This window comes from Podarcis filfolensis, assembly GCF_964270895.1.
Source record: "Podarcis filfolensis genome assembly, chromosome: 13".
Lineage (NCBI taxonomy): Eukaryota > Metazoa > Chordata > Lepidosauria > Squamata > Lacertidae > Podarcis > Podarcis filfolensis.
The window spans coordinates 4,830,931-4,852,599 of NC_139615.1; the positions used below are offsets into that span (position 1 = coordinate 4,830,931).

Sequence of the window (21,669 nt, forward strand, 5' to 3'; positions counted from 1 at the left end):
CTTAAATCTTATAGGAGGTTTTGGTCTGTCATGTCGAGGAACGGGTGTCTGTCAAAAGCCACTGTCATTCACCCCCTCTTCCTTCTTCAGATGGCCTCTGCACGCCGCGTGGGTGCTTCGGGGTTTGGGCGCGAGAGACCCCAGGCCGCCGCCAAAGCTGGGAAGAAGCCCTCCAGCACGCCTGCCTTGAACCCTCGCACCAGCAGGGGAGGCGGCGGCGTGTGGCGATGATATTTGGCGCAGCTGGACTATTTATTCCTTACCACGCTGACCTTCCCCCTCCCCTCCCCTGACCTGGCTGGGCGTCTGGTGGGGTGTCTGGGAGCTGCTCTTTGATTTAAAGCCCCCGCCTCAGTCTCCAGCTTTATCCTCCAACCATTTGGAGTCTAAAATGTTGCCTTTTAAAAAACGGAATGTGCGTGTTGGATTTTGTGGGTTTGCTTTTTTTGGAAAAACCAAACCTTCTCTTAAACCCTGCAGCTTTGAGAGACTTGAGGTGGCAGAAACAACAGCTCCTCTTTTTTCTTATTCCCAGCAAAAGGCGACGGCCCTCGCTGGGCTCAGTGCCCTTTGCACCTGTCCCTCCTCCTGCCCTCCTCCCCAACTCCCTTCCTCAAGTCAACTTCAGCCATTTCGTTCTCCGGAGAGAGGAGGCCGATGATTCAAGGCAACCTGGTTCACCCGTCAAAGCAGCTTGGTTGCGGTTGTGCATGTAGGAGGTTGCAGCGGGCAAGAGGCCTTCCCTGCCTTAACGAAACCTTTCTGGGCCTCTTTCCCAACATGCTGCATCCTGATGTTTTAAGTGCTTTGTTCTGAGTGTGCTGTTTTAGACACACCTGGCTTTGCAGTGTAAGTTGACTCTCTTTTTGCACAGTTAATTATTTTTGTATTATCACTGTTATTATTTTCTAAAATAAAGGAATATTGAGCAGTCGGTTTCCGTATCTCTCTCTCTTTGTCTCTCTTTGGCTTCCTGCCACCCTCAAAGGAAATAAAAGCTATTTTCCTCCCTGCTCATGGCATTACCTTCCCTCTGCCGTATCTGTTGACATTAAGCAAAGACCCAATCCCTTTCCTTCCCATGGCAACATTTCTGTTGGAATCCTTGAAGTTTTTTCTGCCCCAAAAGAAATTGGGGTGCAGAATTCCTGGGAGACCAAAAGATGCTGTTTCTGCTGGTGGTTAGTTCAGTTCCGAGGCCATTTGTGAAATTCAGCCTTTCTCGCAGTCCTGGAATATACACAGCTGTCTTTTATGCTTTAAAGGTAAATGGACCCCTGACCATTAGGTCCAGTCGTGACCGACTCTGGGGTTGTGGCGCTCATCTTGCTTTATTGGCCAAGGGAGCCGGTGTACAGCTTCCGGGTCATGTGGCCAGCATGACTAAGCCTCTTCTGGCGAACCAGAGCAGCACACGGAAACGCTGTTTACCTTCCCGCCAGAGTGGTACCTATTTATCTACTTGCACTTTGACGTACTTTTGAACTGCTAGGTTGGCAGGAGCAGGGACCGAGCAACGGGAGCTCACCCCGTTGCGGGGATTCGAACCACCGACCTTCCAATTGGCAAGTCCTAGGCTCTGTGGTTTAACCCACAGGCATTCTCACCAGTGGGTACAAGATTGTGTGTGAGAGACACAAGCGCGTGCGCACATATTCCCTGCTGTCATTTCAATGTGTGCCCTCCCTCCAAATAAATACCACATCAACAAGTATGTGCCAGGGTAAATAGCACACTTTCCTCTAAACACCAGAGACTTCAGTTCCAGAAGACTTTATTGCTCTAATCGGCATTTCCTAGAGCAAAAAAAGAGGTCTCCCTGGACGGGTGAGTGATGGATACCTAGAGGTGAGAGAAGGCTTCCCTGAAGTCTGTTCTTAGCTATAAGGCTGGCTGCACCGCAGTTCTTTCCCCGTGCATCTCCCCCACTTGTTTATTTCAGGAAACCTTTTCTTGGATGCCAGAGCAGAAAAAACTTCCTTTTGCATTCCTGCTTGTGCGGTTGCTGCTTGGTGACTCCAGGGAGGAGTTCACAGTTCCCATCCTAAGAGTCTTTAAGCAGTTGGAGCCTTGGCAGTTCTCCACGGAAAGCGACATAATTCACATGGCCCACCCTTTCACAGGTCTTCTTGGTGCAAATGCCGCCTACCTGTTCTGAGTGCTTTTTGAAGGTCTGCTTTCAAACATAGCTGCCCTTAAATGCAGACCTCCCAGGCTCTCCCTTTGAAGCCCCCCCCCCCCCCCGTATGATAGAAATGGAAGTCTAAGAAGGTACCCCAGTGGTGGTGGGGCCCCACACATCAGCCCCACGCCCCATCCCTACAGCCAGCAGTGTTGTCAGCCAAGCTGTAGGATGAGCCATGGAGGCACCAGCAACATCCCAAGGCTTTTGCAACACAGGCGGCCTCCAGATTGCAAAGTCTCTTACCTGTGCTTCATAACTGCTTCCCGCCTGTCCTTGCCTCCGTTAACTACCCTTTACCTCCTTTGACATCTCTGTTAACCGCCTCAGTGCTTGTCAGTTGTTGCTTCGTTTGCGCAGAACACACAAGCAAGACAACTCAAATGTCCTGACTAGAGCGTTTTCGGACTCTGTTCTCCTTCAAGCCTTCCTCGGGTTGCTATGCAAAGGAAAGAAGTATTCACCTGCCAGAGTCCTCTTCTCAAAATGCTGTGCATTGGAGACTGTCTCCTGCTCCATTGCTCCGCTTCCTGTTGTGTGAGACTTTGCCTCTCTTTTCCTTTCCTCCTCCCCAAATCCACACCAGCACCCCATCCTTTGCACACGCCCCCCCCAGCACACTTAACTATGCACACTTCACACACTCCACTCTTACAACCACCCTTCATCCCAAGATGCTCTCGTCTTCCTGACTTGCCACATCTGAACCTCCCGGGCTGTGGACTGCAAACCTCGCCCTCCCCTCCCTGGGCACCCATGGACACATGGCTGTCATGGCCTCTCCCTCCCTCCCTCCCCACTCTCCACCTTCCCCCTCCATGAGAACCTAATCTGATTAGCTGTAAGAGACAGCGAACGTGGATTATGGGTTTATAAAAAAAAAAAAAATCCAGCCACCTCCCCCTCCTGATTGCGCTGCTCCCCCCCCGCCAAGGACCAGCCTTGACAGATCACGAACGCCCAGGTATTACAGCTCCAGTGTGTTGCTCTTGGACCTGAGAGGGACCCAGCACCCAGTGGCCACCGGTGCCCCGTATTCCCTGTGCCCCACAGGGAAGATCTGGGGCGGGGAGAGGAGCTCTGTGGTGCCGGGGCAAACCCCATTTCTCCAAGCCGGCGTCCCTGGAACGGATGGTGAACTCTGGGGTTGACTTTTGGCATTTGCCTTTTGTTGGAATTGCTTCATCGCTATCGGGTTCCTGGTTTTCGTTCCGCTCCCTCGGATTTAGCAGCTGGGATAGAAATATTATTTTTTGCTTCTGTTTTTCGGAAGTGCTGGAGGTAGCTTGCGGACCAAGTCTTGGTAAGAGTGTGGCGCCAGTAGGCTGACGAGTGTGGTGTGGGCATGCGTCCCTGGATCGGGGCTGGAGAAGGAACCGAGAACCCCCTCCAAACCCTTTGTGGTCCCCCCAGCCCATGTCCTAGTGGGTTAAACCAATCAATAAAGCAGTGGGGGGGAGTGACAGAAGGTCTGCTTTTAGGGTTCACGACTGGGACAAGAGTTCAGTCAAGGGAGACCAGGAGATGGAATATCTTCAATTTCCTCCTCTTCCTCATGGCTGCTCCTTTGCCTGTTTCGTTGCAGTGTCCAATGTTAGGTGCTGTGAGAAAAATGGAGTGTGTAAAAGAGAAAGAAGGGGGGATTTTTATTTCCTTAGGAGGTGTGTGATGAGAAGGTGGGGGAGAGTAGACCAAAAGGAACCAGAGGGGACAAGAATTGAAGGAGGGGACTTTGGCGGAAGAGAGTGAACATTGTGTTTCGTGGATCCTGCAGGAATTTGGCTCAGTGATGGAAAATGTGATGCCCGGCATTGTATATTTTGGAATAGGATGGGGGCGGGGGATAATCTCCTTAGTGGTCATTTTTGCCTGTTGGGATTGGGAGTGTATATATTTCACTTCCTTCAGTAGATGCAGTTGGTGGGCTTGGACCAGCCAAAGTTAAGTCACGCTTTCGCCCCATTAAAACAGATGGGATTTAGAAGTTCTGTTGATTTATCGAGATGACTAAAAAGCATGACTAGGTGCTGGATCTGAGCTAGTACAGCTCAATTGTTCTGCTTTGCTCTTCTTCCTCCCCGTCTCCCCGGCCGTGATCTTGTAACTGTCAAGTTGGGGGAAGCGGAGAAGGGATTAAGCCAGCCCTCACACCTGTCTGAGCTTCATGTAAGAAGCTCATCTGGAGGTGGGGGTGGCAACTGTGCAAGAGAGCCTTATAACTTTTGAGTCCCAGGGTTAAACGCTATAGCTGCCATCTCTCTTGCTGGGAACGTTCCAGAAGGAAAGAGGAGCTTGGGAGGAAAATTAGCATAGGTGGCAGAGAGGCAGTCCGCGGCTCGTTCTGCATGGGGGGCATTCAGAACACACTTTTGCCGTGAAAATTGGCTGTGTCCCCCTGTGCTGCGATGGTCAGTCTAGGCTGTATCCAACTAACTTTTAGCTCTGAGTAGAGCCATTGAAATCAATGAAACAAAGCGAGTCATGTCCATTGATTTCATTGGGTCTGCTCTGACTAGGGCCAACATTTGGATACAACGCCGTGGGTCTGGATTATACCATTTTAGGTGGCATGCAGGAGCTTGTATGATTGAATGCCCCCCTCCCAGTTTTTTATACATAGAAATCCACTCTAACCATTCCCTGGACAGGTAGTTCTCTATGTACTGGAAAATTTTGGAATTGTGAGACCACATCTGGACTTTGAGGTGGTTCTGTTTCAGCACAGACCAGCAGAAAACGAGCCTTAACCTTCTGTCTTTGTGGCTGGGCTCCTAAGAATTAGGGATACCAAGGAACAAGCCTCAGCCGATGGCGCTTGTTTATACCTCCCGCCATTTGCGTCAAAGAGAGAGACCTCGACAGCCGGCCATTTTGCCTTGAGTCAACGGGTGGAAGCGACAGGGTCGGTTTATGAGGGCGTGCTTTCTGACTTTGCAGCATTCAAAAGAAAAGGAAGATTCAGGCAAATAGCACCCTACACTTTACTCCAAAGGGGAATAGCTGTATTGAAAGAAACCTTAATTTGAAAGGTGCTTGTCCAGCTGTGGCCTCCCTTTAGTTCTTATAGTTAAGAAACAGGTTTTTAGAGTAGGTGGAGAAAACAGGAGAGAGGCGGTTGAGCTTTCTGCTGAAGATCTCAAGTCATTCCTTCTTATTTCCCTTGTCTCCCGTTCCAGTCCATGCTGTTGAAATCTTCTAGTCCTCTGTCCCTTAACATAATTCTTTTGCTGTGATTCTTCCCATTCCTGCAATCGTTACATTGCTGATAGCCATCAAAATAATCTGATTTCTCCTTTCATCAAAGCCGTGATTCTTCTCTTCTATATCCATACACCCCTCACTTTGCTCTGTCCCTCTCAGCCACATGACTTTAACTCTCCTCCATCTTGAACGTCCCACTTCATCAACCCTCCATCCTTTTATCGAGTCTTTCTGCATCTTTCGATTCCTTGTACGGCTGGGGAAGAAATATGCAACAATATGCAAACAAAAGCACAGCTATCCTTTGGAATTTGCACTTCTCTGAATATTGCGATGCCTTTTTTCCCCCAACCAAAAAGAGGTGTGTCTTAGGAGGGAAAGTTCATATTCATTGACACGTTGCTGAAAATAGCATACAGAAATGCACCATGTTAAAGGAAATTGGTTATAAGAATTCACGATATTTGGGGGGCAGGAATTGCTTACAAGAAGATGTGTATTAGGAGAGACACTGATGAATTTTTGTGGGGACTTTTAAAAAAAATATCCTGCAAACATGTGGAGATGTGTACTGAAGACTCGAAAACGAGAAACAGAGAGAAACAAAATTGAGAGACTTGTCCACCCCCTAATTTCATGTTAAATGCCTTCTTCCACTCAAAAGCACCCCAGATACATCACCCAGTCATCACATTGGCCATTTTGACTTCTGACTTCTCTGTATTTGACCAGCCTCTGTGCTCTTAATAATTGGGATTGTCTTGGATCTAGTAGGATTGATTCATGCCTGGCTGGCGCTAAAGCAGGGTTTTGACCACACTTAATTTGATTATAAACTTGATGCATTCCATTAGCATGCTCAGAACCCCACTGGATCAGGCCAGAGGCCCATCCACTTCACCATCCCCTTCTCACAGTGACCAGCGAGATGATTCCTAAGAAGGCTGCCAGCAGGACCTGAGGGGAACGGCCCTTTCCCCACTTGGGATTCCCAGCAGTGAGTGTTCAGAGGCAAACCTCCTTCTCTGATAACCCTCCAAACATCAGCTCTGCCGCTCACTATTCCCGACACCAGCAGTGAGTTTTTGCTAAAGCTTTTAAGAGGAAAAAGCCAACTCCTGTAGGGAGAGAAGCAAGAGGGGATCCTGTTGCTGTTACGTGTTTTTATACCAAATAATTCATTCATTCAGCCAGAACCTTTGAGAGACAGTGAAAGTTTTACTTGTCCTGTTTAGTGTGTGTTGGGGGAATTCCCGCCTGCCGTTGAATCTGTTTTCCCTGTGGTGCCACCAGAGTGGGACTTCGGTGCAGATCATAGACTCATGGAATTGTAGAGTTGGAAGGGACCACAAGGGTCATCTAGTCCAACCCCCTACAATGCAGGAAACTTTTGCCCAATGTGGGGCTCGAACCCACCACCTTGAGATTAAGAGTCTCACGCTCTACGGAGTGAGCTACCAAGGCAGATATGCCTGCAAAATGCACCCCCAACGAGACCATTAATTCCAGAGTCTACAATTGCCTAACTTCCCTGCTCTCGGATCGTGAAGCGGAGGAAGAGATCTGGCAGAAGGCCTCAGCATCAGGCACAACACATATCACAGGAGGGGCAGAGAGTGGTGCAAGGGAATGTCTCTGGCATGCTTCTTATTCCCAAACGCATTCTCTCCAACATAGCTGACAGGTGAAGACATGTGCGAGAGATTCACGGCGCAATAGTGTGTCGTAACTTATCAAAGTATGATTGAAATATTTATTTTGGAAATAATTCCTGGAACCCAGAAAGAATGCTCTCATGTTCAGATGTCGCACGCTGCATCTTTTAAACTTGAAATGCTCCTGTATTTCAGAACTTGGTATATACGTACATCTCTGTCTTTGTGTGTGAGAGCGAGCCAGTTCACAAGAACTTTGATAGTGTTCTGCTCCAACTGGGTCAAAACTTGGGCAGAGAGGGCAAGTTAAACCCCGCCGTGCCTGGGTCAATGACAGACGGGGGTCAGAAATTCATTGACACCGGTCAGGAGTAAGTGGAATCTGAAAAGCAGAATTTAGGAGAGAGCTGATGTATGGAAGTGAAAGCTGGACCATAAAGAAGGCTGATCACCGAAGAATGGATGCTTTTGAATTCTGGTGCTGGAGGAGACTCTTGAGAGTCCCATGGATTGCAAGAAGATCAAACCTATCCATTCTGAAGGAAATCAGTCCTGAGTGCTCACTGGAAGGACAGATCCTGAAGCTGAGGCTCCTAGACTTTGGCCACCTCATGAGAAGAGAAGACTCCCTGGAAAAGACCCTGATGTTGGGAAAGATGGAGGGCACAAGGAGAAGGGGATGACAGAGGACGAGATGGTTGGATAGTGTTCTCGAAGCTACCAGCATGAGTCTGACCAAACTGCGGGAGGCAGTGGAAGACAGACGTGCCTGGCATGCTCTGGTCCAGGGGGTCACGAAGAGTCGGACACGACTAAACGACTAAACAACAACAACAACAACAACAACAGGAGAGAGCTTCCATGCTTGAACATTCACGCTGATGATGTTCACACACAAAACTTGGGCAGAGGTTATACAATGCCTCCTGAACATTCATCCTGAGGTTTGCGACACCTAGGTTACAAGTCCTTGTCAGCTAGTGGCTGTTACCTCACACTTTCCAGTGCACTTTTCTGTCACTTTTTTTTGGGTGTGAGGTGGGGAACTCTCTCCCCAAGAACCCTTTACTCATGAGTAGCTCTATTTTGGGCTCTTAGGCACACACTCCTTTGCCAGCTAGCCTGAATGTCTTTGCTCTCAAATTGAGAGATGTTACAGATAGGTAGCCGTGTTGGTCTGCCATAGTCAAAACAAAAAAATTTTTTTTCCTTCCAGTAGCACCTTAAAGACCAACTAAGTTAGTTCTTGGTATGAGCTTTCGTGTGCATGCACACTTCTTCAGATACACTGAAACAGAATTTGCCAGATCCTTCTATATAGTGAGAATTTTTTTTATTTTTTTTAAATTGAGAGATGGTTCTTCTGCTCCAGAAGAGTTAGGGACCCACCCCAAAAGTCCTTCTTTGGAAAGCTCTAGAGACATGTTTCGGGGGTCCGGTCTCAATCTGGACACAAAGGTCTTCTGATCATTGCCAGAGTTGGACTCTGTCTACTCACTGGGATCTCCTGTTTCTGGGCAGCCTGGGGCTTCATCTACCCAGGGTGGGACAGGGCGCAGCTTGACAGGTTGTCAAATAAGCGAAAAGGTAAATGCAACTATTAAGATTTGTGTTCCCTGCATAGTGCAGAAAAGGGGACGGATGGAAAACTTTATTATGCATTGGCAGGAGTGAATTTCTCCATGGGTTTTCTGTGCCTGCGATATTGGTGATGACGATCTAGTCTCAAATGCTGTAAAAGTCATGGGCATTTTAATTCTCCAAGTGCAGGAATGCCTCTGCTACAGATGTTGATCTCTGCTATTATCTGTTTGGAGGACAAGTAACTGAAATTGTACCCATTTCACGCGCCGCTGTGAAGCCGCATCAAAGTGCAATGGGGCAGGGGAGGTTCTTGCAGAGAAGGGAGGAGCTGTTTTGACATGACCAGCGTAATGGTCTGGGTAAAACAAGGTCTCAGAGGTGAGGATTAACTCTTTAAAACTCCCTGAAAGTATCCCCATTTATCTAGCACACTTAGAATATGGATCAGAGGCTGTTTAGAAGGGAGGTGATGCCTGGCTAAGAGGGACCAGTAAGCTAGATCCAGCGGAAGTCAAGCCCAAATGTGAGATGGACCAACTAAAAGAAATATTTTCCCTTCCCTTTGTTTTGTAGTTTCTGTCTGAGCATAAAATTATAATATTATATGCTTGATTTAAAATTGGGGTGTGTGCGTGTCAGATTTGTCTGCTTTAGTCTGAAGGTTGTTGTCTGTCATCTTTTTGTTGTTCTTTTTGTGCAGTATTTCATTTGATGATGATGATGATGATGATGATGATAATAATAATTTATTTATACCCCGCCCATCTGGCTGGGTTTCCCCAGCCACTCTGGGCGGCTTCCAACTAAATATTAAAAAAAGAAATATTAGATTTCTTACCTGTTCTTCAGCGTAAGGCACCAGGACAGATTACAAGAATCTAATATACAATTATAACACTATTTTTGGATGGGGGACTGCATGTTGAGATCCCTGCATTGTAGGAGGTTTAACCCTTGGGATCCGTTCCAACTTTAAAATTAGATGATTCTATGTTACAAACAAACAAACAAACATGTAAACAGTTCCAAACGCAACAGAGCAGTATAAATGCAACGAAAGAGGTGGTCCCTGCAATGCAAAATACCTAAACCGCCAAAGACCAGAATAAAGAGGTGTGCATTTTCAGCACACACTGAAAGCTATGCAGCTAAGATGCTAAATGCACTTCTGTGGGGAGGGTGCTGTTCTCTGCACTTCTGCCTGTGCGTAGCAGACATGCACTGTGACTCTTTACCTTTCGTTCATGTGACTGCAGCCAATTTATTCAGGATTGCAGTCCTTTCCTATCCTGTTCTTCCCACACTCCCTTATGTAGGTGTGCATTCCTCGCAAGGGAGGCCAGAAAAAAATCATTGTATATAATACCGGCAATTATTTTGCACAGGACATTCTCTTCGCTTAAAACAGTCAGCAGAATCGAGTGGCGAAGCCATTCCCAGACTCCAGCACTTCAGGCAGCTGGTGGGGAGTTCTCTATGTGGTATGTCCCGCAGAGGACCTTAAGGCCCACAAATGACAACACTTTGGAGGTCCCAAGTCGCAAGGTGGCTAGATTGGTCTCAACTAGGGCCAGGGCCTTTTCAGTACTGGCCCCGACTTGGTGGAACGCTCTGTCCCAAGAGACTAGGGCCCTGCGGGACTTGACATCTTTCCGCAGGGCCTGCAAGACAGAACTGTTCCGCCTGGCCTTAGGTTTGGACTCAGTCTGACCCTTATGTTTCCCTCCACTTATGGTTTTGATCTATGGGCTACTTTTAAAATGAGGCTGCATTTTAAATTGCATTTTAACCTGTATTTTAAATTGGTTTCCCCTCCCCATTATGTTTTTACTGTAATTTTACTGGCGTTAGCCACCCTGAGCCCGGCTCTGGCCGGGGAGGGCGGGGTATAAATAAAATATGATGATGATGATGATGTCAGGACTCTCCTACAAATCCACACCCCTCCGAATACAGGAAAACAGCATGCTCCACTGCAGGCAAGGCTAAAATCCTTGTATAGTCATAATAGCTCTGCAAGTGGGAGTGGTGTTTGGTTTTTTTTAAAAAAAGGTGTGGGATTATTAGCATTTGATTATCTTCTGTATATACGTAAATGGCCTGAGTTGTGGGGGTCTCTCTCTCTCAGGGAAGCAGAAGCAAATTCAGGAGGTCCTTCTCTGTTAATATGTTTCGGAGTTTGTGTGTGTGTGTGTGTGTGTGTGTGTGTCGGGGGGAGGTATTTCTGGTCCTACTCATGTCCAGTTGGTGTAGCTGATAATATGCTGGAAGAGCGTTCATGGCTATCAATGCCTATCTCTCAAAATGGTGAATACATGTGTGGAGTGCAAAAGGGACTCTGACACATTATATTTATTTAATTATTATTTATTTATTTATTTATTTATTTATTTAGTTAGTTAGTTAGTTAGTTATTCATTCATTCATTCATTCATTCATTCATTCATTCAATTAATATCCCACCCTTCTACCAAAAGCAGCCCATGGAGGCAAACACATCATCAGAAAAACAAAACCATTAAAAACATTCTGACCACAATCAAATCCTCTCAGCCACTGATTTCAGCATTGCCAGGAACAGAATATTTCAGGCGTCAAATGCGGGTGTTTTTAGATTTCTCCTGAAAGTCAATAATGAGGGAGAAGGGCACACCTCACCAGGGAGGGCATTCTGCAAGCAGAGAACCCCCACCAAGAAGGCTCTGTCGTGTGCCAATGCAGTCAGGCCAACCCCCAGTGGTGTCACCACAAACAAGGCATCATCTCCTGATCACAGGGTTAATGGTTAATATCCTGGCATGTGCAAGAGAATTGCATTAGAAAACAATCATGGCTAGATTTGGATTTGACCCCTCTTTGGCCCTTTCAGATAACTTCTATTTAAAAAGTACTTTCTAAACATGTTTTTAATATACTGTGTTTTAAATATAACCTACCCTGGGACCTTAGGGGAAGGGTGGGTTGACAACAACAACAACAACATAATTGGGAAAGCCAAGTAGCACTATGCCATCTGATAAATATCTGTACACTACACATGATAAACATCACCCCCCCCAATTGCATATGTGTGTGGCTAGTTGTTCATTCTTCTTAGAAATTTGGGGGGGGGGGAGTGTTGTGTAGTGCTGTAGGGCACCTCTCCATTCTGCCTTTTAAAGATTAAGTAAAAGGGCATGATCTCTTAGACTCTTCTGGATAGCGTGCTTAGGAGATGTAGAACTTCTTGTTTTTGTTGCAATGATGTCATAGGTACCATCCCATAGCTACCCACAACATGGTGCAACAAACGGGTATTATCACAATAGCTGCTGTCTGTGTATGTGTGTGTGTTTGAGAGGGAGATATTTCTCATCTACAAAGGGTCTTGGAGAAAGTAGGAAAGTTGATTTCTCATCTTGTGATATAGCTTTTGACTTTAAACACTATGTTACTAATGCATTTTGAATATTAAGGCCCATAACAAAAAGATTATGTGAAAACAGTCCCATCTCCAGTGGTGGCTCAGAAGATCTCCCTCTAGGGCAAAGGCACTTCACAATGTCTTGGGACAATTTATGGCCAAGCCGCTTACTGTATGTCCACCCTACTTAATTTCCTCCACATGTGTTGTGTACCTGAATGCACAACCTCTTGGAGGAGTTACAGGGCAGCCGGTGGTGGAAATAGCTGCCGGCCATTTCCCTCTCTCCTACCACCTGTTTGGTGCAACTTCACGGAAGCTTTTCTCCAGGACTTTGGTCCTTTCCCCATGGAGAAGGCATGTGGGGCTTGCATGCATGGAGTGATTCTCATTCAGTTGCCCAAGTCTGCTTCCCACTAGCACAGCAGTCTTCAGCATTTTCAGTCCTCGGACCCACAATTGCTTTCGGGGACCTATTTCTTCACTTTTCACTATATATTTGTATGGTGGTAGTACTGCTGTTGCCAACCACCTCAGATTAGACCACCACCCACCAGTTGAAGACCAGTGTGCTTGCCTCCTTAGCTCTCCTTTGCTGTATAATAATAATATAATAATAATTTATTATTTATACCCTGCCCATCTGGCTGGGTTTCCCCAGCCACTCTGGGCGGCTTCCAACAAAATATTAAAATACCGTAATGCATAAAACATTAAAAGCTTCCCTAAACTTTTAATCTGTTGTCTCTTGCCATTCCTTGGTAAACGTAAAGCTTTTAGAAACTGCCCCACGTCCACCCCTCACATCACAGTATTCTCCTTTCCCTCCTGAAGACTCCATTTTTGGAGAGTGAAATTTAGCCCCGGGGTCCACTCATGGAGGTCCCAAATAGGAAATGCCAAACAGAGAAGTCTTTAGTGAAGCTATAGAGAACATGCGTGGCCTTGGAGGGCCAAGGAAAGATTGCATCATGCGCTCAGGGGTTAGTAAAATACTTATAGTCATCCATCAGGACACATGTGATGGCTTTTAGTAGGGTTGTCAAATGTCCGGGATTTAACCGGCGGAAATCAGCAAAATGTCTGTCTGTTTTTCCTAGAAAAAGCTCAGCAACTTTTTGGCAACTCTACTTTTAGCCAGTCAAAATCTTTCGGCATACTTGAGCTTACATATGGATTGCAGATATATAGCAGCCCAGAGGCCAGCTGCATTACTTCATAAATTTAGGGATAGAGCATGTGTGGGGAATTTTCCATTCTTGTTCCTGTCTACTCACAATATTCTTAGTCCGTTTCTTTGTGGTTTAAGGTGTTTCCTGTTGCCTGTTTCCAGGCGCAAGACCTTAAGCAATGTATATATCTTAAATATACCAAATATACCTTAGTTAACAACTTCATTTCTGCCAACCAGTTACAAAACACCCCGTTGCTTAAGCAAGCCGACTGAGATTCAAGGCCCGAAAAATAGATCCTAATAAAGCCAGAGACTGCAATTGAATAATCTAGTAATGAAATTTCTCCCTTCATTTGTTCATCCACCCGACGCCTCTCAGTCAAATGTGTGATCTGTCTCCCGGGGCAAGTGTTATGGTCTGAGTTGACATCGGGTGATATATCTGTGGTGATTTCAGGTGCGGTGGCTGAGTCATACAGGCAAACCGTCATTTGGCACTGCTTTCCAAGAGATGCATGTGTGGACTGGCTTGTGCATGAAACATGCCTTTCCCCCATAGGTCATGCCAGAGCTGCCACCTTTAACCTGCCAAGTTAAGGGACTTCCAGTAATTTGCCGCATCAGTAGAACATAACCGGCGGACCCCCGAGGGGTTTATTGTAAGCAGAGGATAATAACGTCTAATCTCCTCTGTTCTCATTTGCCTATGTGCCTCAGATGGAATTAGAAAACGTAGCCCTAATAATCTACAGATGCACGGACTTCAATGTTCAAGCTGATGTGGCACTGATGTGGCACTATTGTTATTCACGTTTTATACTTTATTTTATGCTCCTTTTTGTTGCATCAATTAAGTGCTTTAAATTTGTCGTTAGCCGCCCTGAACCCGGTTTTCTGAACCGGGAAGGGCAGGGTATAAAAAAAAATATATTATTATTTACTATTATGCAGTTCGGATTTGGGGTGGTTTTTTTTTTGTTTGTCTTTAGGGCTGCCAGCTGATCAAAAGATACTTTAATTGGCTCAATTAATGAATTTGCATTTGAGGAAACAACCGTTTTGAAACAAGACCCGTGCTTCCTTTGTTTTTTAAGGTGTTGCATCTTCGAGGACCTATTTCCTCATGTGTGTGAGAGAAGGCAGAAGGCCTCCATCCTCCTCTAAGATGGCAGTTGCAGCTTTTACAAGTGCTTGTGTTAAAAACAACAGCACAGCCCTATATATTTTAAAACTTGCTGGCCAGTTAACTGGGGCACTCGGGCTTATCAGAGGTTGACGCTGCCTTTGCTCCCTGACCAACGATTGCTGGCGGCAAAGCCATCATGGCCACTGAGGGGGACAGGACTGACCCCCGGAAGCAGGACCCCCATCTGTGGTGCTGTGCCCCTACTTCTCCTGCTGCGGCTTCTGGCAAGATCTCTTAGGAATCTTAAGAGATCTTGCCAGGAGAAGCTGCTGCCATGACCCTTGGAGCGGGAGCAGGGGTGCCGCCCCATGTGATTCTGCCGCCTGAGGCAGCCGCTTCAGGCTGCCTCATGAGCAGGCCGGCCCTGACTAGAACTTTTCTAGTCACTCAAAATCTCCCCAGCCCCAGTTGGTTTAAATACGACTAATTTATCCATTGCGGTTTGCGTTTCGAAACTGTGCTTGACGTCGTCCCTGTTCCTCTGGCCACCATTTTCCTGTCAGCACAAATGCAATTCTCCCTTGTAAAGGAAAAGAAGGATCCTCTTTTCCACAGACAATGGGCCTGGCTTGTAAGAGGCGATTTAAATAGTTTCAGGTTTCTACTATAAGAAGCCTTATTTCTCCTAATCTTTTCAGGACACCGCTTTGTACAAAACGACAGGTGTAATGTGCCAGGAGAATGAGAGGGGGACTTTTATGAAACAGGAGAGAGTGTGGCATGCCAGTTTTTGGGTTGTTTTTTTTTTTACACTATCCCTGCTTCAAAGCTGTGTAAAAATTGGTTTTCTCTTTGCTGTCGAAGGTCCAGCAAAGCCCTTGTTAGCAGCTTTAGTCAGGGAGCTTGTGGACGACGCTCCTTTGAGAGCGCGAAGGAATTAAAGCAGGTCTCCTTGTCAAAATTATCTCCTCAGTTTTTGTTTTTGTTTAATTAAAAAAAAAAATAAATGTTTATTATGCATTGAAATTATATGCGCAAAATTTGTGGAAAATTAATAAAATATATTTTTTTGGGGGGGGGTGGAAATCTCCTCAGAACACGGAGGCCGGGCCTTAAAGCACCTGCTTCCTGATTGGTCCTTGGGCATGCCTGTCTCAGAAAGCCACGCATAATTCTGGGTTGTGAGTGAGTAATAGATAAAGTAAAATAATTATGTTGTGCAAAAGCTACTGCACAGCAAATTGCATGAGTGATCCCAAAACTAAGCTAGCCAAAGCACATGCCACAGATACAATAAAAATAACTGGTACATAACTAATACATATATTCATATCTGTGATTGCGGGTTCATCGGCCAGCATGACCCAAGTTTGTGTTTGTGTGGTGCTGGCGGTGACGCATTCTTCCCCTGAGCCAAATAGGATCAGTCAGGCCTGCACCCCCTTCTCATCCGATGAGTAAACCCCAAAGGAAATTAAATGGGGTGCATTTCCTGTGGAGGGCAAAAAAGGTGGTTGGTTAGTTTTGTCCTATAGGCCCCATGAAGTTGTGGGCAACTGGACCCTCTGGAGTTGCATGGTCCCCTTCGCATCCATCTAGGGATGATGAGCATTCGTGTTGTCCATATTTGTTTTCTAAAGCAAGAGTTGCCAGAGCTCAAGGCTGTCTGGAAACTCTCTCTCTTTATGGGTAGGGGCTGCTATTTTTCATCAGGGATGGAGGCATTCAGAGGCATACTGACTCCAGCAGTGGAAATAATAATAATAATAATAATAATAATAATAATAATAATAATAATTTATACCGCACTCATCTGGCTGGGTTTCCCCAGCCACTCTGGGCCACTTCCAACAGAATATTAAAATACAATAGCCTTTTAAACATTAAAAGCTTCCCTAAACAGGGCTGCCTTCAGATGTCTTCTAAAAGTCTGGTAGTTTCCCCCCCTCTTTGACATCTGATGGGAGGGCGTTCCACAGGGCGGGTGCCACCACCGAGAAGGCCCTCTGCCTGGTTCCCTGTAACTTGGCTTCTCGCAGTGAGGGAACCGCCAGGAGGCCCTCGGAGCTGGACCTCAGTGTCCGGGCAGAACGATGGGGGTAGAGACTCTCCTTCAGGTATACCAGACTGAGGCCATTTAGGGCTTTCAAGGTCAACACCAACACTTTGAATTGTGCTCGGAAACGTACTGGAAGCCAGTGTAGGTCTTTCAAGACCGGTGTTATGTGGTCTCGGCGGCTGCTCCCAGTCACCATTCTAGCTGCCACATTCTGGATTAGTTGTAGTTTCTGGGTCACCTTCAAAGGTAGCCCCACATAGAGCGCATTGCAGTAGTCCAAGCGAGAGATAACTAGAGCATGCACCACTCTGGCGAGACAGTCCGCAGGCAGGTAGGATACATCACAGTGGTCATTGCTAGTAGCCACCGATAGCCTTACCCTCCATGAAACAGTGTAGTTAACCCCTGTATCTATAAAAGATGCATCAAAAATGCAGATGTACAGGTGATGTTTGCTGTTGTGTTGCAGGGGGTGATAAAGATTTACCCTCTGAAATGGTGTGTGTGAAAGAGAGACCAGAGCAGGCATGGCTAGGCTATGACCCTCCAGATGACACCCCTCTGTCTCAGCTAGCATGACTAGTGGTCAGGGATTATGGTCGTTGCTGTCCATCCATCCTATGGAGTAGAGGGAGATAGGGGGCAGAAGAAGCAGGCAGCGTCTAGACAATAAGGTGTAATTTTCACAGCCTATTTCAGGACCTGGATTTGAGACCAGAATAGGCCTGATTGGGACCCACTCTAGTCTTGCGCGGAAAACTCATCTGTATCAAAAGCAAATACGGGTATCTTCATTCAGTGGGATTCAGCCAGAGAAACATCCATGTGGTTTCTTCATAAGCAGCTGTGCCTTGCTGAATTTCACAACGTTCCACCGAATCGTAAATGTAGGTCACCAGCTTTGCACTCAGTTTTTAATAGATCCACAGGTGTGGAAAGGCAAGTCGCTTGACCTTTGTCAGATGAAAATAGGTAGACTTGTCTCATGTTGCATAATGCAAAAGCTCTTCCCAGTGGGATAATGAGAATAGCATAGAAGCATATTTTTGTGGATGTTTTAAATATGTGCCCCTCCCACCAAATATTTTTGCAAACTCACATTTTGAAAGATTAATTCCGTTTTCATCTATGCAATCTTTAATTTAAAAATATATATATTTAGGCATTGGAGCTCTGTAAAATGTCCAGCATGTCTTATAATTAGGTCCTTGCACCACCTCAAATTCTGGTATTTGGGATTTTGGAACTTGCTAATGTTGCTACACAGGATTATCAGCTGGAGAAAGCTGGTTTCTAACCAGCCACACAGAAGCCATTGCGTACTATAAATAAATTTAAAAATAGTATGGGCCACAGTGAGAGTAAATCTAGTACATAGATTGGGGTGGGGGAATGCCCAGAAAATTATTATGTTTGGGAAAATGCAAGAATGAGCCAGTGTAAAAATTCCAATACGTGTTAAAGGTGTGGCAAAGACAATATTTTTTTTCAGTAAAGCAGATCTATGTTCTTGACTACCAGTAACAAATATCATTATGCCTGTTGGTTTCAAATAACACGTTGAAACAGACCTTACATGCCATCATTGTGTTAAAAGAAAACACAGTCCATGCTTGTGGTTTTCCAGCTTTCCCTCACATTTCCAGTTTTTCTCCAAAGGTGTAAAATTAAGACCTGATAGCTCTTTCCCCCTCTATAACTCCACACACACAAACACACCTTGCAACATTATTCATAGTAAAGGGTAAAAGGAGTTGGTAGAGGTGACCTGCTGAGCAGTTGTGGGCACGTGAGCGCCATCGCACCGATTCACACCTAATACGAAGAGGCAGCTGGGGCCAAAAGGCTAATCCTGTTTTAGTTCAGCTGCAAGATTAGGATTTGAGGGATGGGGCAGCTTCGTTGAGGTGCTGGAGCATGAGCAGAACAGTAATTTGGATAATACCGCCCAAGGCTGGTAGAATAGGGTGGACTTTGGCCAAAGCAACTGGCTGCCTCACCTGTCATGACCTCTCTCTCTCTCTGTGGGAAGTGTGGTGATATCTGCCCCCCCTCCCGGTTACTCTATGGGATTGTTTGCCTTGCCCAAAAGAAATGCGAAGCAAATTATATTTGTAAGCACCACAAGCCCTAAAAGTTGGGCAACAAATATGGCTCCGCAATAGTTAACCTGGAGTGATGCTTTTTGTTCATTTTACGCCCGTGAAGATGGCGAGGTAGTTGCTACGGGCAACAAACTGGCCTTCAGTAACAAGATGGCTGCCCAAAGTGGAGAGGTGTTTGTCCGCATGCTGTTTACCCAACTTTCTGTGGGCTGCGTAACGCTACCCAGTCTTAAAAAAACCCCTTTTTTAAAGAAATGAGATTAAAAACAAACACAGGACATGAACGGGGTTGTTTGTGGCAATGCCCACTGATCCCCACAGCTATGCGCAGGGCCTCAAGCATCCTTTTCCCAGCATAGTGTGATGTTTTTTCTCTATTCCAGGGTGATTTCTCTTGACTGCGTGCGGTGAATCTTAACCAAGTTGATGGCGGCAAATGGACCCACTCCGACAAAAGATTTCTGGCCCTGGCCGCTGAGGGACTAAAGGATTTGTGAGCCGTGCCTTCTCCCTCTTCTTCCCCTCCCTTCCCCCTTCCCCCACCGTTGCGCCATTCCCGGGCTCTGCGACACCATGGTCCTAGCCTGGCTTGGCTTCCACAGATTCCTGCTCCGCCTTTCCAAGCACCCCAGGTGGGCCTGCTACAAGGGCCCCCGCCGGCAAGCCCTCCTCTTCTGGCTCTTGTTCCTCTCTTTGCCCTGCCGTGTTCTGCCATCAACCTTCAAGGTGGGCGTGATGGGCCCTTGGACCTGCGACTCCATCTACGCCAGGGCCTACCCTGACGCAGCGGCCAAGCTGGCCGTTGCCCGCATCAACAAGGACCCTACTCTGAACCAGGGCTACTGGTTTGACTATGTCCTCCTCAACGAAGACTGCAAGTCGTCTCAGGCCATGGTTAGCTTTGTCAACTCGGAGCGCTATGCCTCTGGCTTTGTGGGCCCGGTCAACCCAGCCACCTGCGAGGCAGCTGGGCTGCTGGGCAGAGCTTGGAACAAGCCCGTCTTCTCCTGGTCTTGCCTGACTGACGATGCCGAGGTGGAACGTTTCGGCACCTTTTCCCGGCCGCTGCCCCAGGCCTCCGCCGTCCTCTACACCGTCCTAAAGTACTTCCGCTGGGCCCACGTTGCTGTGATCAGCTCCGGGCAGGATCTCTGGGTGGAAGTAGGGCAAGGCCTGGCTGAGTCGTTGCGCAACTTTGGCCTCCCTGTCACTGTCGTGACCACCATGGAGGACGAACCGAATGGGGCACGGGATGCCCTCCGCCGGGTACAGAGGGCCTATGATGTACGAGGTATGGCTGGGTTGGGGCCACATGTGGTTGCGTGACTCTCAAAGGAAGAGGGTCTAATGTTTGGGGGAAATCATTAGAAACCTTCTAGGTTCTGCTGAGGTTCTTAGTCAGTGTGGATAAGGTCAGTTCACGTAGTCACTTTAAATGAGCAGCAACTGTTCTATGAGGTGCAATCACGTACGTATGACAGGCTTCTCCACCCTCCGGCCTGACCAGTACTTTTAAGAAGTAGCCTGATGGGACAGGAGATATGCAGGATCATGACCCAACAGCATTTGCCAAGAAAAGCTTCCAAGCTGTTGCCTCATGATAAATTGTGGTTCAACCCAGATGCACAATGGAGGTTAAGAAAATATTGCTTATCAAGATGAAGTAAGAATGTGGCTTTAGTGCTTTCTGTCTCTGTATAAAAGCAGGTGAACCAGGACATTTGGGTTGAAAATACATACAGAACATTTTTGAAGGGGAAGATTGCACAACACCTACAGTACTTCCTTATCTCTGTCTAGTAGAGACTTCTAATGACCCCCAGGAACTTTCCAGATATAGTTTGTAACACCCTACGATTGCCCTCCATGAACTGGTCCACATTGGATAATGATGACGTACCCAACATCTGAGTTTGCCAGGTGTGGGTGTGTAGGCTGTATGTTGAGACCCTCTTAACCCCCGAATCCTGCATGTGTTAAAATATAAGCCAGGCTAGCATCCTGTGGAAATGATAGCCTGGGTGATGGTCCATTAAGTAAGCAAAGGAAGGCGATATGTGCAAGTGTTGAGCCCCTTCCCCTAACTCACGGCTAGTTAGAAGGACAAAGGCAGGGAGCTGGGAGTGGTGTGAGCTTAGAAGCAAAGCAGCAAGCTGGAGAGAGAGAGTCTGAGCAATGCTTGATTTCTGTTTGAATCCAAGGCAGCGGCTGTGGGAGAAGCAAGGCCCTTTTGGGGTGTCAATGCTATGAACCCCTCCAGGGTGGGCTCAGGGTATATATGTGTATAAATAAACCATATATCATAAATACACCACAGTTTCCGCTGTGCCTCGCTCCATGTTGGGCAGAAACTGGCGCACCTGAACCAATATACACATTTTGCAGGACCTTTCCCCAATACAATGCTTTTGTATGCTATCTTCACTGATATATGCACAGTTGACCCTAATGCAATGCACTATTGTACACATTTATTGACTGGAGATTGGAATTTGGAGAAATGCAAATTTTGAAGGATGTCTCTTTGTTGCGTATTGTTTCGCAAAGGGTGAATTGTGTAAATTTGCCTTTAAATGTGAACTAGGGTTGCCATGGGTAGGTGGCACTGTAGTCTAAACCACAGAGCCTAGGGCTTGCCGATCGGAAGGTTGGCGGTTCGAATCCCCGCGACGGGGTGAGGTCCCGTTGTTCGGTCCCTGCTCCTGCCAACCTAGCAGTTCGAAAGCACGTCAAAGTGCAAGTAGATAAATAGGTACTGCTCTGGCAGGAAGGTAAACGGCGTTTCCGTGCGCTGCTCTGGTTCGCCAGAAGCGGCTTAGTCATGCTGGCCACATGACCCGGAAGCTGTACGCCAGCTCCCTCGGCCAATAAAGCGAGATGAGCACCGCAACCCCAGAGTCGTCCGCGACTGGACCTAACGGTCAGGGGTCCCTTTACCTTTACCTTTAGGGTTGCCATACGTCCAGAATCTCCACATCTATCTATCGATCGATCAATCAATCAATCAATCAATCAATCTATGTATCATCTATCTCCAGAATACTGCTTTGCCCCCCCCAAAAACCCCACTCAACAATTTTACCCCCAAAAAACTCAACAACTTTTCTGACCAGATTTTCACTGTTTGAAATATGGCAACCCTGTGTGAACTGAATCAAATTTCTCCCCATCCCTATCCCC

The 21,669-nt window shown here is 46.8% G+C and overlaps 2 protein-coding genes across 11 annotated transcripts in view; both read left to right on the forward strand.

Annotated features, from left to right (window-relative positions):
* The window catches only part of CNTROB (centrobin, centriole duplication and spindle assembly protein), a gene marked incomplete at its 5' end in the record, with an annotated part of 32,553 nt that extends 31,622 nt beyond the window's left edge, over nt 1-931 (forward strand). For 3 of the 4 annotated variants that reach the window (XM_083580851.1, XM_083580852.1, XM_083580853.1), the window contains one exon: nt 91-931. In XM_083580851.1, coding sequence (XP_083436977.1) covers nt 91-231 — 141 coding nt within the window. In that variant the 3' untranslated portion in view covers nt 232-931. The remainder of the gene's footprint in view (nt 1-90) is intronic. The other variant, XR_014540793.1, reaches the window with a different exon arrangement.
* A 7,457-nt stretch (nt 932-8,388) lies between these two features.
* LOC310746769 (retinal guanylyl cyclase 1-like) overlaps nt 8,389-21,669 on the forward strand; it is a 42,936-nt gene continuing 29,655 nt past the window's right edge. For 2 of the 7 annotated variants that reach the window (XM_083580816.1, XM_083580822.1), the window contains exons 1-2: nt 14,168-15,271; nt 18,873-19,780. In XM_083580816.1, coding sequence (XP_083436942.1) covers nt 19,063-19,780 — 718 coding nt within the window. In that variant the 5' untranslated portion in view covers nt 14,168-15,271; nt 18,873-19,062. The other 5 variants (XM_083580819.1, XM_083580817.1, XM_083580821.1 and 2 more) reach the window with 5 other exon arrangements.